Source organism: Perca flavescens, chromosome 7 (genome assembly GCF_004354835.1).
Source record: "Perca flavescens isolate YP-PL-M2 chromosome 7, PFLA_1.0, whole genome shotgun sequence".
In the NCBI taxonomy this organism is placed as follows: domain Eukaryota; kingdom Metazoa; phylum Chordata; class Actinopteri; order Perciformes; family Percidae; genus Perca; species Perca flavescens.
In genome coordinates, this window is record NC_041337.1 from 28,313,173 (window position 1) to 28,330,769 (window position 17,597).

A 17,597-nucleotide genomic window follows, 5' to 3' on the forward strand; every position below is an offset into this window, starting at 1 on the left:
GAAAAAAAATTGCTTTAGTGGAGCATGTGAATACCAAAAAGGTATCTAAAGGCTCCAGATTGGTAAAAGTAAATCCCATTAGATCAACTACCTTGACATTAACGTACATCAATCACACACACACAAAACAAACACCATGCTTTCACTTCAGCTCTTCAATAAAGCGTTTTAAAAACTGCTCAAAAAAACCGAGCAGAGAAGAATCCTCAGTTTAAGCCCGCACATGAAAAATATGATCCTCCTTATGGAGGGAAGTTTGCTTTGCTTTATGCATCTTTTAAGAAAGCATACAGTAGTGGAAACTTGTCAGTGACACCATTTTAAGTTTCCATGGGTAAAAGGAGCAAAAATAAGAAGAAGAAAAAAAAAAAAAAAAAAGAAAAAAGGGGAGCAGATGCTCAAAAGACATGCCAACAGTCACACTCATTCACCCAGTCAAACTACTGGACAGATTACAGGTGCAGAATTCCAAACAAAGCAGATTCAAAAAAGGACAGACAGCCACACAGTCATCACTCTGATTTAGAGGGACAAGACCCTCAGAAACAAATACCTCAGTTACACACTATAAATCACTTCTAGGATACAGGACACACACGCACGCACACACAAACACACACACTCAAAGACCCCATGTACACTGCAGTGTGGAACTCTGTATCAAGCACATCATACATGGGATGCAGGGAACTGTGGCATGAGAAAAGTTCCCTCGCAGGCATCGATGGGGATAAAGATTACACATGCCGATTACTGTATGTGTGAGTATGTCTTATGTATGAGTTTGTGTGTACAAGCATGTGTCAAATCAAATTCCCTTAGCCCCTGTTGCCCCTTGGGACAGCATCCCACCAACAACAACAGGGTGGGCTCTGTATTGCTCAGTCAATGACACCAGGCTGGCGAGTCTTGCGCTCCACATTAAAGCCCTGTATAGAAGAGGACAGATGGAATTAACGTGGTCGCTAACGAATGCAGAAGTATTAACTTGAATTTTTCCTAGGTACTTAATTCTGCATATAAAAGAATATAATCAACAACTTTGTATCAATGTTTAATACAAAAATAAGTTAAATTGGTATTTGAAGTTATGATTTCAATAGAATTGCATATCGGGTCAAAGACTAGCAGCTACATTCATAGTACAGACAAAATGTGGCAAGAGCACAGGCTGGTTTGTACCTTTGAATTGTCAGGACCACGGGGCTGTCTTACAATCACCAGGCGAGGAGCACTGGAGTCGTCAAGAGTGATGCTCTTTAATCGGTTTACCAGACGATCTGGACGCGGAGTGGCCACCTGTTTAGGCCCCTCACTGTAATGTTTGGTACATAATGAGCATCCAAGATAAACATTAAGAGCAATTTTTTTTTTAATCTTATATCACTTGAAAAGTTTAAGTATATAGCCAACAAGTCTAGCAAACATTGAAATTATAGTTAATTTAACCAAAATGTAAAAACAGGTTATGAATTACCTGACTCTGCGTACGTTGCAGGCACTACATTTTCCTGTGCGTTGATTGAGGACAACCGAGAACTCCACCTCATCCCCGGTCTGGAGCTCTAGGCCATCTTGCACTTCTTTTACATGGAAGAACAGCTTCTTGCTCTCACCCACTTCATATGTGATAAAGCCAAACTGGGAGGAACAAAACAACATGACTTCAGGATTCCAAATAGGAAGCAATTCATTCCAGCATAACCTATTCTGCAGTAATGGTAACTTTTACACAGAGGTTTCTGATACATGTGGTGCAATGAGCAATAACGAAACCGGAAAAAAATAAAATATATCACTACCTGGTCTTTGACACACTCCACCATGGCTCTACGCTGAGGGACCACATTACAGGCCATCTTCTGACCAGTTTGGGCTACTGTGCAAACCTGGAACTTAACAAGTTCTCCTTTCTGCAGACAATCGGCCTTGTTTGACATACCCATGATTCCAAAGGGATAATTCTGACCTTTAGTTGCACCTGAAACAATCCAGAAGGGAGCAGGGGTGAAATCATCATAATCTGCTTCAAATGTTGGGTCTACAAGTCCCATTAAAACTTGACACCAACCTTCCTCTGTGACTTCAATAAGCCCTTGGTATTCAGTCTGGGAAGGGTCCACACTGCGTAAGGGACGGATAACTTTCCCCATCATCGCCGTCGCACCAACATCCTCACTAATGCCATTCACTAAAATTGGAGAACAATGGATTTCACACACCTTTTATTTGTAGAACTCCCCCCTACATTGCCATATTAACAAATATGAAATAAAAACTGTAAATATATATAAAAAAAAAAATAAAAATTTGAATTAAACCCCTCATACCTGCAGCCACTTTGGTAACCTTTTCAGCACTGACTTTGTTTCCTTTTCCCTTAGAGAGCGTGTACTCCACTGTGTCGCCCAGCTCCAAGTTCTCCAGGTCTCCACACATTTCACTGAGGAAGAATGGATATACACTGAGACAAGGACAGATCTTTGAAAGACATTAACAAGTAAATGGACTCATCCAAAAAGGGCATCCAAGACTTAAACCTCTACCTATAGTGAAAGAAAATCTCCTGGTCATGATTTGCGGTCTCAATGAAGCCAAAGTTGTCCTTCAGTGTGGCAACAAATCCAAGCAGTCTCTTGGCATTGGAGGCATTACGGTTGAGGACCCTAATGGAGACGGCGCTCTGCTGGCCAGTTCGCTTCACTTCGTTGATGGAGAACTCCACCTAGAGGACAAACATTAATAAGTCACACACAGGAGGTAGACCAAACACACAGCAAACACAGCCACACAAGTTGGGTAATATTAGCAGCATTTGTCAGTTATAGGGGCAGACCTCATGTTGCCCACCTCTTCAGCAGTGTCTGAAATGGTTGAGTTAATTACTTTAATGTGCAAATCCTTTCAATTAGTTTTTTTTTTTTTTTTTTTTTTTTTTTTTTTTTTTTAACTCTTATATTGTCTTCATTTAATCTAATAAATAAATTACTGAGTGCAGTGTCCCTCAGTAGATACCTTGTCTCCGACCTGTGGGTATCCTCCCCCCTCTAGGTCCTTGTTATGGTATGGCACGGTGAGCTTCACTCCGCAGTCTTCATAGGCAATCACTCCTTCCTCAGCTTCCTACAGAGAGGGCAACAAATCACATCATCTTTTCAATAATGAGCATTACCAATGCTGGATCCAGCTGGCCCCAGCCAAGGGCAATTCTCACCAACGCTACACCTGTCTCTCAACAAAGCTGGTGTAAGCTGATTTTCAGAGTATGTAGTGTATTAGAAAATAGTGTGCAGACAACCCACACAAGGCAACACTGTGCGCAATGCATTATTCTGTAGCAGCCTAGTTGGTTAGCATTAGCCTAGTCTACTGCGACAGCTCTGGTGTTACAGCCTACTATAACAAGGGCTGCAAAAAAAAAAAAAAAAAAAAAAAAAAAAAAAAAACACATCAGTATAACAGTTTCATTGGGAACACTTCTGCAATAGTCGCATACATTATTCTCCACTCAGTTATTCACAGTATTTGACTAAACCAATTACAGCATGTAATTTTACTGCCATTATCATGTTAGCCATTTAATCCCAAAGCATGAGACTACAGATTAAGTTTGCTAGGCTGCTTGATCACAAAAAATGAGCAGGCTATTTTATGCTTCTTAATCTGTTTTCTTGCAGCAACTTCAAATTACCATAATCATTTTGAGTGTAAAAAAATAATTAATTTCAAGTTCTAAAAAACAGACCAGAGTATTGGAGAACTTCATTAAATGAAGGTGGTGCTTCTAATCATTTAGGAATGACCAAAATAAATGATTTATTATTTTTTTATTATTACTAAAAAACACTTAAGCCTGTTCCCTAAGACCGTACTAGAAATTGGGACTACCTTTTAAAATCATTAATTGTGCAGCCCTACAACTCACTGAATCAGTGATACAAAGTTTGAGTGCATGATTCTAAGGGGTTAATTGGTGATCAAATACCATGCGGCCAACTAAAGAGGTGAAGGAGGCAACCAGTGGGCCAGAAGCCTGCAAAGACCAACCTTTTCTACAACTTTAGCCTTGAACAAAATAAGAGAAAGGCACCTATTAGACAAGGCCTGTCAACATCACACTTTATTATATTGTATTCTTACACTGCATTATTTGTGAGCTTTTAGACCATTCATATAAAAAAGGTTTAGGAATCATATTTTAGACTAAATGTTAGTGAAAAGCATAGACTATTGGTATAAGTCTGTATATAGACACACAAGTATCTTTAGAATTTAATTTGAGAGACTATTCATGTGGCATCATGCAGAACGTCTCAGTCCTACCTTGTCTTTTTTCTAACCAACAAGGAGCATGAACAGGAGGACGTCATTGGACGAGAAAGCAAAGAGGAAAATTAGAACTAAAAACAGAACTTGGGAAGAGGGTAGATGTGATGTAGGTTGGGATGGACTATGGAGGCTATTTTTGTAGACAAAAAGGTGCATTTTCATGTACAATATTTATCATAACTGTGCACTACGGTACCTTTTCCTTGTTCTTGGTGGGACTTGCATTCTTGGTGGTGGTTGCCACAACTTCCTTCTCCACCACACCCATAAAGCGTTGCTCAGACTGGGTATGGAAGGACACTGTGCCCTTTGGCAGCTTCTTGATGCGCACTGCATGGTTCCTCTGAGCGGATAGCATATCCTGGCAACAACAGGACATTTAATTTAGCTTGTTATTTATAAATAATTAAAATGTGCCCGATTAAATAGTAAGACAGAATACATACTTTTGTGAAAAGCTTATAAACAGGACCTACAGGCACAACAGTGAACTCCACTTCATCTGAAATGTGCAGTTGGCTTTCCTCCAGGACTTCACTGAAGTGAAAGAACATCCTGGCATCCCGATCCACACACTTAATGAAGCCAAAGCCATCGCGTATAGCTGCAATCACCCCCTAGAAAAAGATCGGGTTACACAAAGTTACCTTCTGAGAATAGGTATTCACCTCAATTAAAAATTAATGTGGACGCCCCTTCCATGAAGACATCTCGTTAATCTCTACAATGTATCATTACAAAATATGATGGACCGCTTCAGGAAAATCACGTTGATTTATTATTTTGTAATTCCCACCATTTCACGGGTCTCCTTGGTGAAGTCGAAGGTGTCTGGGAGGATGTCGATGTTGGTAGCCCTCTCCAGCTTGTCTCTGCGGTCGGTGGAGATGTTGAACTGTATGTGGTCTCCCTCCAAAAGGGTCACCTTGGACTTTGTGTCTTTCTCGCCAAACGGCAGTTCCTTGTCAGCAAAACCAATCCGGGAACTGATGCGGCCAGGTAGAGGGTCGTTCTGTGAAAGCATTACGGAAAGATTTGTGAATATTGTACGTTATATGCTTGCCTTTATTGCCAGACTTGTAATCCACTTGCCTGGTTTTTGGTGGGAACCTTGGGAATGACCTTAACAACAGTGCCTTCGAACTGCTCGATGCTGATATCCTCAAAGATGACTGTTCCTTGGGGGAGCAGCCTTACATCTGTGGCTACTTCTTTACCCTATGGCCACAAGAACATAAAATGGACACAATGACACAATGACACACACACAAAATCTATCCAAAGTTGAAAACGTAACACCTACATTCCGGTCTTTGATGGTGAACTCAACATCATCTCCAGCCTGCAGAGCCTCCAGATCACCCTTGAACTCGCTGTAGTGAAAGAAGATCTCCTTCACCACATCTGCCCTCTCAATGAATCCAAAGGCCTCCTGAAAGACACACATGGTTCAACATGACCGGTACATCAACCTACCATTCAAAATGGGAGCTCCTGCCTCAAGAGCCCAGTGGGTTTCTTCATGGGGCAAAAAAATAAATACAGTAAATTAAAGATTTGGCAAACGTTAAGGCCAAAACTGCTTACATTCAAAGATTAAAATTTGACATGTATTTTAGTCAATATATCATTCTTCTGTATGGTGTAAATCGTGGTATGGACCCAAGAATAAAAAAAAAATCCCCATTTAGATAAGACGCTGGGCTACCCAACATCTGGTTTGGATCAACATATGTACATTTCCAGGATAATTTCCCGACATCCAGTGCGGTCTGCTCTCTGTGTGTTGCCTTTCTCAAAATCCCTTCAGGAAACAGCAAACTTCGAGCTGGCATGCTACGGGCTAAAAATGGCAAGTTTTTAAGAAAATTTGGATTGTGCAATAAGGCAGGCCTGCTTGGTTCTATCGGAGAATGAATGTAAAGATTTACAAAGAATGAGTCTACAGCATTTACTATCTAACAGACGTTTTTGGGGCAGTGGGAGAAGTACACAGATACACTGGTAAGAGCAAATTAGGTTTAACCATGCATCAAGCCAATTTAAATAGCTCACGTTACTGTATTGTGTGAACAGTTACTTCATTTAATATTTTATGGTGGCATTTTGCAGGGTGCAAATGTTCACCAAAACAAGTTCCTTCCCAAGACTATTTTGCAGAGCCACCGTCGCCGTGTCTGGAGCTTAGCGCCTCCCAAGACGGTTGAGATTGGTTTAAAGAAATGCAAACAACGCAGTGTTTTTTTTTTATATCTTAGCCTAGAATGTATGTATTGTGTAGTAAGACCATACTCAACCACGCTGTGGAGGTCTGGCAATGCTAGACTACCCAACATCCTATCTAAAGCAGATCCTGAAACTGTTGGCCCCTCCCTTCATGTTTATGTCTTGCTGGCTGATGACCAGCGCCTCACCACTGCTATGCTCTGCACACTGTCCATGCTAGGCTTCTAAGGGCGATTGGTGCTCATATTGAGGTTACCCTCCGATATCGCCGGCATCCCGGTCGGGATGGTTGACTATTTCACTGACGAGCACCTCTCCTGCAGAAGTCAGGTCGCCCCGGTGATTGTGAGCAAACGCGTGCTCTGTATGCAATGTTAATGTCTGTATGCAATGTTAGCGCTCCCTTACCCGTTATGCTACCAGTTTCCTCCACCCTCTCTCCCTTTGTGATCCCCTAATCAGCGGTACGAGCTCTGAATGAGCAGAGATCTCCCACAGAAGCCCGAGCCAGGTAGTGCACCGTGCAGAGTGGCAGAGATTAGCACTATTGCCAACCGTCTCCTGTACGTAGAATGCTGTGATTGACCAATCAAAATAGAGTATTCACCAAAGCCATGTAATGACTAATGATATTCATGGCACTTACCTTTGTAGCACACACCACACCCTGGCACCTCATTTGCTTTTTCTTCACAAGTTGAATATTACGAGCACTGACTGCACCAGTACTGAAATACAGAAAAGGTTAAATATAAAACTGAGTGCAAGCTGGGAACTATTAAGACGATACTGACATGGTCGTGTAAAGACTTACTGCTTGTTGGTTTCCATATAAAAGCTGACTTTGTCTCCTGTGTCCAGGTGGATATTCCCCTCCACATCATCAGGAGTATAGGTAAGGTAAAACACTTCCTGTGGAAAGTCAAAACAGTGTTTAACTTTTTGGACACACATTAACCCCAAAACAAATTCACATTCAAGAAACATTTTTTTCCCTGATGTCGATTTTATTTATTTTTTTAAATGGCAAGATGCTGGCCATATGCCCAGATAATAATTCACCAGTATTCTTGTTGCTGCTGTTTGCATTCAGAAAATGCACTACAGGAATGCAATGCAGTTTTTTATTCGTATTTTGTTGTGCAACCCTGTTGTTGCACAATGACAAAAATGAACGTTAAAAAACAACCAAAAAGTGTGCGCGGCAACGCCAACTATAAATAAATAAATAAATGAATATATAAATAATGTGTGCTTCTGCTGAACTGCTAGCAAAGCATAGACAAGTTTCTGAAAAGGACTTGCCAGGTAAACGGAATGGAGACAACAAAGCTACACCAAACACCACAACTGCCAAGACAAAGTCAAGTAAAGGAGCCGACTGCCTATCTTGAAAATATTTGTATCTACAAGAAGGTGGGCCTGGCAGGAAAAAAAAAGTTTGGGAGCTGTAGTCTTATGCCACTTACCCCATTTCTTTCATAACAAACACTGCCAGTGGGCACCTGGCCGGGTGCAGACTTTCCATCCAAGTGCACTGGGATTGCAGAGACAACCTGCAGAAAAGCAGGGAAAGACAGATGGAAGGTCATTAGCACACTACTTTGCTAATCGTTGGTTGACTATCCATTTTAATTACGTAGCCCAATTAAAATATTTCTGGACATGTGATGGATGAAATGGCTGAATTTCAAATGTCACAGTAACAAGTATATCAAGTGTCCCAAATGTGGTGGATTATTGACTCTTTACAGACATTTAAGATTTGTTTCACTTTGACAGGCTGACCCAACTGCGCTATACTAGTTGCTCTGAGCATTCACAGAGAAATTAATACACCCATTGGGCAATTACATTGATCACTTGACCATATTTGTTCTATAGACATTGAGCACCTCAAGCAAACATGCATGTCAGCACAACAAGCATTTATGTACTTAGAGTTAAAGGTGCTGTAGGTAGGATTGTGAAGATCCAGGACTTAGCCAAAATTTTTTAAACAGACAACTTCAGTCCCTCCCGCCTTTCTGCTAAAGCCCAAAACTGTCTCCTAAGCCCCCAATAAGGGAGAATGGGCATGAGCAGTGATTTTTGCAAATCGCACTACAGGCTGTAGGTGGTGCCTTAATGATCTGCTTCATGTAGTTCTACTCGAACATAGGGTCAGTTTCAGCAAATATGACAGAAAGTTAGTTTTATAAGTCTCACCTACTGCACCTTTAAGATTAGAGGGGAACTTCGAGGGGGACCAAATTCAACAAATTACTTACAATAACATCCCCTGCCCATAAACACAATGGGCCATACAAATGTTACATTGACAGACAACGACAGAACCAAAAATAAAATGGTGTTCCTTAACTGGATGAATATAACCATGCAGCACAGTAAAGGGATAGGCGTGCAGGTCTGGCCCCACCTGGCCCGAGATGCGCTCCTCTGGCAGCACCTCTGGCTTTATCTTTAGCAGCTTCACTGCTATGGGCTTGCCAGTGCGCCTGTCAGAGGATACCTCAAACTCTACATCATCTGAGGACAGAGAAGCAGAAGAAAACCAAACACTTGTATCAGGTACAACTAAAGTTTCAATCATTTAACTTGTTTTTCTTTGAGAAGATACGTTCTACAAGTTAAGTATTTATGAGTAATACACAAGTCCAAAGCATCGCACCTCCTATTTTAAGCTCCTGCAGGTTGCCATTGTACTGGGAGCAGTGGAAGAAGAGACGAGCCTGACGTTCGGAGCACTGGATGAACCCGTAGGAAGTCAGAAGCTTCTCCACCACACCAGTCTCTCTAATGCCAGGCCCTGTGCCATTGGCGTACGCAGTATGTCCATTGTTATGGAGCATGCCTGGGTCGAAACTCATCTGGGGAAGAGGAGAAGAGTGTTTTTAAAATACATTCAGTAGTGGATCAACATGAAGCAGACAAAAAATGTGGGTTGCAGTCTATGCTGTGTTTGATGCCAATCTTAAAAAACAAAAAAAACACTTCAAGACATGCAGGTAGAGCAAATTTCAGGAGGAAGTGGGGAGGGAAAAAGCAATAGTAAAGCTACATCAATCTTCTGGAACCATCTGGCCAGCAACAGAGGGGAACACACATTGATAATGACAAGACAGAATTTCAGGATAATTTATACCATTAACTAGAAATGCATAAATAGAACAACACTGTATGGCGCTTCCTGTTTCACTTACAAGTGGCATGCACTTAAAGTTAAAATGTACCAATTGTCAAGTGATTTTAGTCCCATATTAACTAAGCACTGCCAAAACTCCATGCAAATGTTCAAAACCTGTTCACCTCCCTCTACCTAACAACCAACAAAAAAAACAAAACAAAAAAACGCACTTATCAAAATCTGCCACTACACATTGTTAAACTCACTTTTCACACAACTACAAAACCATGCTGTTAGCAAAAGTCAACATGACAACAGCAGCTCACAGGGCTGTTGAGTCAGTGTGGGGACCACTGAACATGCCCTCTTACTGATCTCTGATACAAGGGAGTCCGCTTGTGTTTTTTACTTCCTGGGTGGGGATGGCTAGAGACTGAGGAGGAGCGGGGGATGGGCATGGGACCAGTAGAGGTAGATGGGGCAGAGCCAGTGTTGCGAGCCACTGGAGGTTCAGAGGAGCCTCTTTCCATTTCTGACACTGGGGAATGGACTTGGATATGCTGTTGGGAGGAGGCAACAGCTTTGACAAGAGGAGAGTCATAACGTTTAAATATTTTTCAAATTACCCAAATCCAGATAAGTCCAGTTTAGTTATTACGCAAAACCAGTTGTTATCAAGCATTGCGGTATAATATTCTGTATCTTCTACTTGACCTCACTAGTCTGCCGTTCTTTCATACATCAGTGTTTGCCCATGCAATTATTGGAGGCCTAACACATATACATTTTGCAACATCACAGCAATAGACCATACGCATGTCCTTTCATACAAAGATTTCTCCAATACTATATTATATTTTAGCTCTTAACCACCACTGCTCGAATTCTGCCATCAAAAAAACCATAAGGCCACTCCATATCAATGGATCTGCTACCATGAAAACCTCACATTACAGCATCAGTCAACAGCACTAATCAGTGGTTGACCATACGAAGTGGATTCAAACAGGATGGCTCTACAGAGAAGGCAGGCTAAACTAAAAAGAATAACCAACCTCATTGCGCAGCCAGTGAAGGTGAAGTGGTTTCAGTGCAGTGTCGCAAGGGTTACTCAAGGTTGAGTAAAAAAAAATAACTACAGAAGATGGTGAATCAGAAAATGCATCTACAGTACAGTGGATAGAGAGTTGGTGATGGGTTATGGGTTATGAGCAAAGTCCCAGAACAGCCTCTTCTGTTAGGCCCTTAACTACCACAATGAGCTCCTCTTAACAGGCGACCTATATGGCGGTATTTTACACTTTAAATGTTCTTTAACACAGTATATTAAAAAGACCTGCATTTACAGGCTACATGCCTCAGCATTTGGTTGCCAGTGCAGTGATTACTCTCAAACATAGACTTGAAAAATTATTTGTCTGAGGGACAACGAAGAACTTTAGATCACTGCTGATGGGTAAATACTTTGAATGCTACCCATTTAATTTATTTTAGTTTTTAACTACATACCAGGACCAACTGGTATGCAGTTAAGCTTGAATTCATGTTGCATTGATTTGAGGAAGTTCAAAGTAACGCAGTTACGCAAAGTAAAAATTAGGAAAAAAAGGCCATTCAGGACTTGTGAAAAGAAGCAAATTTCTACTGTCAAATTGGCAGAACACCCCTCACCCTGCAATAAAACAACTGAGTAGAGGCAAGGCTCGGGAGCCCGAAAAAGGATGAAGAGAGGTTAGGCCATTCACAGCAGAAAGATGCAGGGCAAGGTGGGTGGATGGGTGTTCGATGGGGTGGGGCACGTAGACAAGAGGTGGGAAGGTAGAACTTACAGATCGGCCATATGGCGACAGGCTGAGTCCGACAGGGGAGGTGCTGCTCAGGTCAGCGCTAACAAATGCAGTGGGTGGCGACGCAGGCAAGGTAAACTCAACAAAGCCTTTCCAGGGGCTCCCCATATTTTCCCATAAACTCGGACCAAACTTGCTCGAGCACTTGCTGAACTTGATTACTTGTTATAGTTTTGCTTGACTGTTAAGTTCTATTTTTTGTAACCACCCAATGATAGACCGCTGGATGTCTGCAAGGGTGAAGAGAGGAACAAACATAACGGGTAAGGCAGATAGGTCAGCCAGTGTGCCAAGTGTCACAGACAAAAGGAAAGTAGCTGTGGGCTTTTTATCCCCCAAGGGAGAGTGTTGAAAAGGCAAAAATCAATGGGGATAGGACTTCCAAAACGACAGAAAAGGAAAAATAAATTTAAAAAAAAAAAAAAAAATTGTGCGGGCTGGGTGTGGGAAGGCAATCAAATCCTTCTCAAACTAAATTGAATAACCAGTTTAGCATGTTTGGAGGTGGTGGCGGGGCAGTTCAGCAGGCTTTGGTTTTTAAGAAGAGTTACCTTTAGCAAATGGCAATGTAGATGTCAGACATGAACAAATCAAACTTTCAACTCCTTATCGCACTCATTCCACATTAGGAATGTGTAGCCATGTGCAAAGAGGAATGAATTTACAAGATTTTTTTCAAACCAAAAACTGCAGCAGCTGCGTTCACATATATTTCCATCTTTAAAAGGTGTGCTAATCAGTGAAGACAGTTGCTGCGAAGAAACCATCACTAAAGATGTTGCCATTAAAAAAAAAAATTGAGAACCCCAAACTTTAAATGATGAGTCCACAAATCCAGATTGTTTCAATAAAGCAGTAGGAAGTGCATTTGCTTAAACGACATCCAACTTTGACAAAAGGAGGACAAAGTTGTTTGTGTTCAGTGAGAAAAAGTAAAAAAAAAAAAAAAAATAAAAAAAACGCATTGCTACCTACAATCAGCACAGCTGGACAAACTGAATCAGAACTAAGTGTTGCACAATCTGTGTTTGAACATTAGTACATTAGGGTTGTGTGTACAAACTGGGAATTTACCAATTAGTTTCTGAATTCCACCCAAGTTGCGGCATCAAATTTGTCATCAGAATTCTTAAACCGCATACAGCGAAATATTTTCAGCATATTTGGGGGGGCCATTCAAAACATGACAAATCATAAGTGATTAAACAATTAAAAGTGCAATTGTCACTAGCATCTCTGATGTTGTTAAGGAACTACTAACTGAGACCCACCTTTATTCGTTGTCTTGAATCTTGTAATTCTCAGGACCTCGATGACTATGCAGTTCCTGCAGATCTTATCACGCACACAGTTCAACACACACACACACACACACACGTTACAGGTTTCTGGCACAAGTTCTAGATGGTTGCATAAAGCAAAAAAGGGGGGAGAACTCTAGCGCAAAAAAGGCAAACGCAGGTGCAATAACACTGCTTAGAAAAAAATTGCAATGAAATCATTGGGAGGAGTAGAGAAAGGGAAAGATGGGGGATGGGGAGGGGAACTATGGAAGGGGGGGAAATAAAACTAGCAGATAGCAGCCCACTCCACACCCCGGTGGTGAGTCGGTGGTGTGGTGAGGATGAAGAGGGCTAGGAGCAGCGTTGGGACGTGTGCTTTGTCAAAGCTGTTGAGTAGGCACAGACTTCTGGTTTCAGATCAGTTAGTCTTCTCAGAATATGCTTGGGCGTAGGATTGCTTCTCTTCTGTGTTTCAATTGGGCTGATGTGCGTCTTCTTTGGTCATTTAAGGATTTGGTTACTTCTTGTGTTTTAGACCGTTGAAGTGATCCGTTGTTTTCTACGTGTCTTCAGTGTTGCAACTTTGCTCGTTTTGGGAGGTTTATCTTCAGTTTCTTTGTTATGACCTGAACTTGAAGCAGTTGCGGATGGTACAAAAATTCTGTTCCGTTTCAGTTCATACTGTGGGGGGGGGGGAGACAAACAAAAAAAACATTTTGGTTAGCTGAGCAGAACTGATGACTTTGACTTCATTTATCGCTATTTATTACCTTCCCCTCCCCCAACTTCAAATTTTTCCAATTTCAAAATATGTCCCCAAAAGGAAATTGTCAACATCTGTTTTATCTAAAAAGATACATTTCTCAATTTGTTCATCTCACTTCAATTTTGTTGCTGCAAAATGGGATTGTCAAGCAGACAATCTGACCAACACATGTATAATAATAGATAGATACTTGGCATCTGTGTATCGATACAGTATTGCCACGGAAAATATCGCGATACTATGCTTTATCGATTTTTTTCCCCCACCCCTAATCTTTACAGATCAAACATACATACATACATACATACATACATACATACATACATACATAAATAAAGCCTCTGGATACAGCCCACAACACCATGCATCTGACTAGCAAGCCAGAGCTGTGGATCAACACGTCTTTGTGCATACCTTCAGTTCAGGCCATGATATTTATGGCACCATTTCTGACCAGGGCCCTCCATTTTGTAATTTTATCTCGCAACAGTTTTGCACACTTATTGTGTATGTTCAGCTGAGATGTGCATACCATGTGCATGAATTTAGCTACATTTAGTTAAAAACTCAGAAAGTGATCTCCATAGGTTGTTTAGGGCACAGTGTTGTTGACCTAAATACACTGCTTTGAAAACAAGTTGGGTTTGCCAACCTGGGACACATGATCTATTCTGCTGCGACTGTGTTGCAATGACTTCCATCCTACTACTTCCCAGAATGTAAAAATATGTTTTTAAAAAAAAATGCTCAAATGGGACTCTAGCAGTAGAGAGGGGGCTCTTTTGAAGAGTCTCTTGATATTCATATCCAAATATCGAGTCCAGATTAAATAACAAGCAGTTCTTTGTTTTGTTTACATTTGCAAGGCTTGGATTAATAATAGTACAAAGTCAAGTTATCACAAAATGGATTGGCTAAGTGGGTTAAAAGTTATGAGTAATGAACAGGGACAACTCGTCAGTGAAAACAACCTTGGGAGAGATGGGCTATTTGTTCCCATTTTTCAGCTTTTAGTGACGCAGAAAGAAAAAAAAAAAAAAAAAAAAAAAACAGTCCATCCACTAAACCACCAGCACCGATTGGCCGTTTCAGCACTTTATGAGTAACGTTATAAGACTACATTTTATCTCAGTAATCATTAAACAAGAAATACTAAAAACATACAGACTGCCCCAGTTACGACAGAATGGCTAACGTTAAACCCACGTATCTGGCACGAAGGTGCTACCCTGGTCTGGGCCTGAACAACAACCGCCCTGACAGTACCAACCATGTGACTTCCTAGCAATCCGCCATCCTCAGCTGGAACTGCCAATATGGCCTGATCCAACACGTTGCGGCATGCAACGCTATCGAAAACGTCACATCTAAGCTAGTCAGCTAATGCTCAACACATCTCAGACTCTTGAATATGTGCAAAGATGGGTCATGTTTCGCTATTTTACTGCTTGCTAGTCAAACTTACGCACGCAGTAGCTAACAGTCAAGTACACATCGCAACGTCTTAATGACCTTGTGTGGACAAACACAACCAGACAAATTAGCATCATGCTAAAGCCGTAAACAGCCAATACCCCCGGGCGTTTCCTATTTTAAGTGTAACGGTAAATCAAATCACTGCGACAGGGTTATTGACGTTACGCCTTAACGTTAGCTCAAAAAGTTAGCACATCTTGCGTTTCTGGTTACTTGGCTGTTATCACAAGTACGAGGCTAGTCCGATCAGATTTCGCGGAAAGTACGCTCACACAGTTATTGTTGCAACGTAACAGAGACAGCCTCACCAAGCTCCATCCAAAAAGAAGCCTAATGTTTCGTGGTTTATTTTACAGAACACGATTTAAGGCTTGTGACAAAACAATTGGGTGTCGCGACAAATTCGGCACCCGTGTTATAAACGAGTAACTATTGTATTTTAACAAAATCATATTTTAAATCATACTGGGTAACGTTAGCACCATGCACTGGCCTCCGACACCTAATATATATATATATATTTTTTTTTTGTTTAGACATTTGATCAAACGGACAGATAGAGGAGTTTGGAATGGATATGAAAGACTGGACCTTAACCATTAGCTAGAGATTAAACGGGCAATGTACATTTATGACTAGCTAGCTAATCTGGGTCAAAATAAATAGTAACTAACGTTAACAGAGTTAATTCTCCAACGTTACATACACAAACAAAACAGAAAGGTAACGTTATGGAGCTAACGACGACACGAGGACGGGACAACAAAGAAGCTATGACAAGCGGACCGCCCAGGCTCGTAACATTAAGTTATTTAATTCTAACCAATTCACGTTGCCGCGTCGGTCACCAATATTTACCACAGCCGTTTCACACAAGTGCTGTCTTTTTGGTAAAGTAAAACGTTTCAGGAATGCAGAAGTGTTTATGTGCATCATTAACAATGTCGCTAGCTCGTTCACAATGCTAAGTGGCTAACGTTGATAGCGGCTCGGTTAACTTTAGCTAGCTAGCATGCTACTAGACTGCTTGGTCCTTGTGAGAGGTGATTTATGCTGAGGAAAAACACGGCAGCCCCCACCCAGGCCCCGGATCTGCGTATGACTAAGTGCTGGATAACCCGTTTGATTCTGAAGACCCACTGGATAAAAAAAAGTATACCACTTACTGACACAGTTAAAAAAATTTTTTGAATTGTTTCATAAAACAGGAAAATTAATAAAACTCACCCCAACAGCTTTCAGCACTGTCACCAGCGCCGCTAGAAGCAGCACGGCACATTACGTAGTGATTAGGGAGGCAACTACCGCGATATTTGACAACGTTAGGACTCCCAAAGAGCCTAAAGGATAGAGTGGCCACTGCCCATGGATACACCCATGCCACTGCCGCGTAGCTGCTGATTGTTTTTATGGTCTAGCAGTGATCCATGGGCTAGAAGAAGGCTTATATATATAGGAGCCGTGTTACTGGAAATATAGGCATCAGCAGCATCATGTCATTCACTAGTTCTAGACAATTGAATTTAACGCGTGTCCCTCGTTTAATCCCTTGATAGTAACTTTTCTCTTCCTATAGTAGAGTTTCTGAGGCCACACGTTGCAGCTTGGGGGAGTGTTCAAGAATGACATTTTAAAGTGCTCATATTATTCCTAATTTTCAGGTTCATGATTGTATTTAGAGGTTATATCAGAATAGATTTACATGGTTTGATTTTCAAAAAACACCATATTTTTGTTGTACTGCACATTTCTGCCGCTCCTCTTTTCACCCTGTGTGTTGAGCTCTCTGTTTTAGCTACAGAGTGAGGCATCACACTTCTATTCCATCTTTGTTGTGAGTCGCACATGCGCAGTACCCAGGTAAGGCCTACTACCCAGTCAGAAGCAGAGTATGATGGATGGATCACAAAAAAAGATATATAACACAATAAAGAAAGCGGAAAAGCCAAAAAGCATAATATGAGCACAAATGCTGATCATACTTAAAGGGGCGATGCTTAAAGGTCCCATGGCATGAAAATTTCACTTTATGAGGTTTTTTAACATTAATATGCGTTCCCCCAGCCTGCCTATGGTCCCCCAGTGGCTAGAAATAGTGATAGGTATCATAGGCGTACAATTTCAGTGGGGACGGTGGGTACGCATATACCTACCAGATTTCGTCATGAGTCATTTTGTATCCACCACTTTTTATAAAAAAACCTTGAGGTCAATTTAGTTAAAAAAAAAAGGTAACACATATAATTCTTGAGCGACAGACGGCAAAAAAATCCATAACAATTTCTATCCCCACAGGGCAGGCACAGACACAGCCGCTCTGCTGCTGTGCAAGCTGCACGCTTCTCTGTTCACAACACTGCCTGTCGGGACATTCTGCTTAACGTGAAAAAGCTTAACGTGGTTTAATGTACCTAAACAACGATCAGTGATCACCAAATTTCTCATGGCCAAATCTTGTAATGAACACTTAAGCCTGTCAAAAGAACTAAACCGAAATTCAACGATTATATAAGTTATCTCACAAAGCGTTTTCTTCTTCATTG

General features: G+C 41.2%; 1 protein-coding gene across 9 annotated transcripts in view; it reads right to left on the reverse strand.

The window, feature by feature from the left end:
- The window catches only part of csde1 (cold shock domain containing E1, RNA-binding), a 16,997-nt gene extending 615 nt beyond the window's left edge, over positions 1-16,382 (reverse strand). The window contains exons 1-23 of one of the 9 annotated variants that reach the window (XM_028582258.1): positions 16,282-16,382; positions 12,801-13,493; positions 10,054-10,242; positions 9,227-9,425; positions 8,975-9,084; positions 8,025-8,111; positions 7,370-7,467; positions 7,202-7,283; positions 5,633-5,761; positions 5,422-5,547; positions 5,126-5,341; positions 4,776-4,946; positions 4,526-4,690; positions 4,324-4,335; positions 4,048-4,065; positions 3,016-3,123; positions 2,547-2,725; positions 2,331-2,443; positions 2,072-2,191; positions 1,803-1,981; positions 1,478-1,641; positions 1,183-1,315; positions 1-929 (exon numbers count right to left, since the gene is read on the reverse strand). The exon at positions 1-929 is cut by the window's left edge and continues 615 nt beyond it. In XM_028582258.1, coding sequence (XP_028438059.1) covers positions 882-929; positions 1,183-1,315; positions 1,478-1,641; positions 1,803-1,981; positions 2,072-2,191; positions 2,331-2,443; positions 2,547-2,725; positions 3,016-3,123; positions 4,048-4,065; positions 4,324-4,335; positions 4,526-4,690; positions 4,776-4,946; positions 5,126-5,341; positions 5,422-5,547; positions 5,633-5,761; positions 7,202-7,283; positions 7,370-7,467; positions 8,025-8,111; positions 8,975-9,084; positions 9,227-9,425; positions 10,054-10,212 — 2,616 coding nt within the window. In that variant the 5' untranslated portion in view covers positions 10,213-10,242; positions 12,801-13,493; positions 16,282-16,382 and the 3' untranslated portion in view covers positions 1-881. Of the gene's footprint in view, positions 930-1,182; positions 1,316-1,477; positions 1,642-1,802; positions 1,982-2,071; positions 2,192-2,330; positions 2,444-2,546; positions 2,726-3,015; positions 3,124-4,047; positions 4,066-4,323; positions 4,336-4,525; positions 4,691-4,775; positions 4,947-5,125; positions 5,342-5,421; positions 5,548-5,632; positions 5,762-7,201; positions 7,284-7,369; positions 7,468-8,024; positions 8,112-8,917; positions 9,085-9,226; positions 9,426-10,053; positions 10,243-11,511; positions 11,760-12,800; positions 13,494-16,281 lie in introns of all 9 variants that reach the window. The other 8 variants (XM_028582256.1, XM_028582252.1, XM_028582257.1 and 5 more) reach the window with 8 other exon arrangements.
- Positions 16,383-17,597: the final 1,215 nt, after the last annotated feature.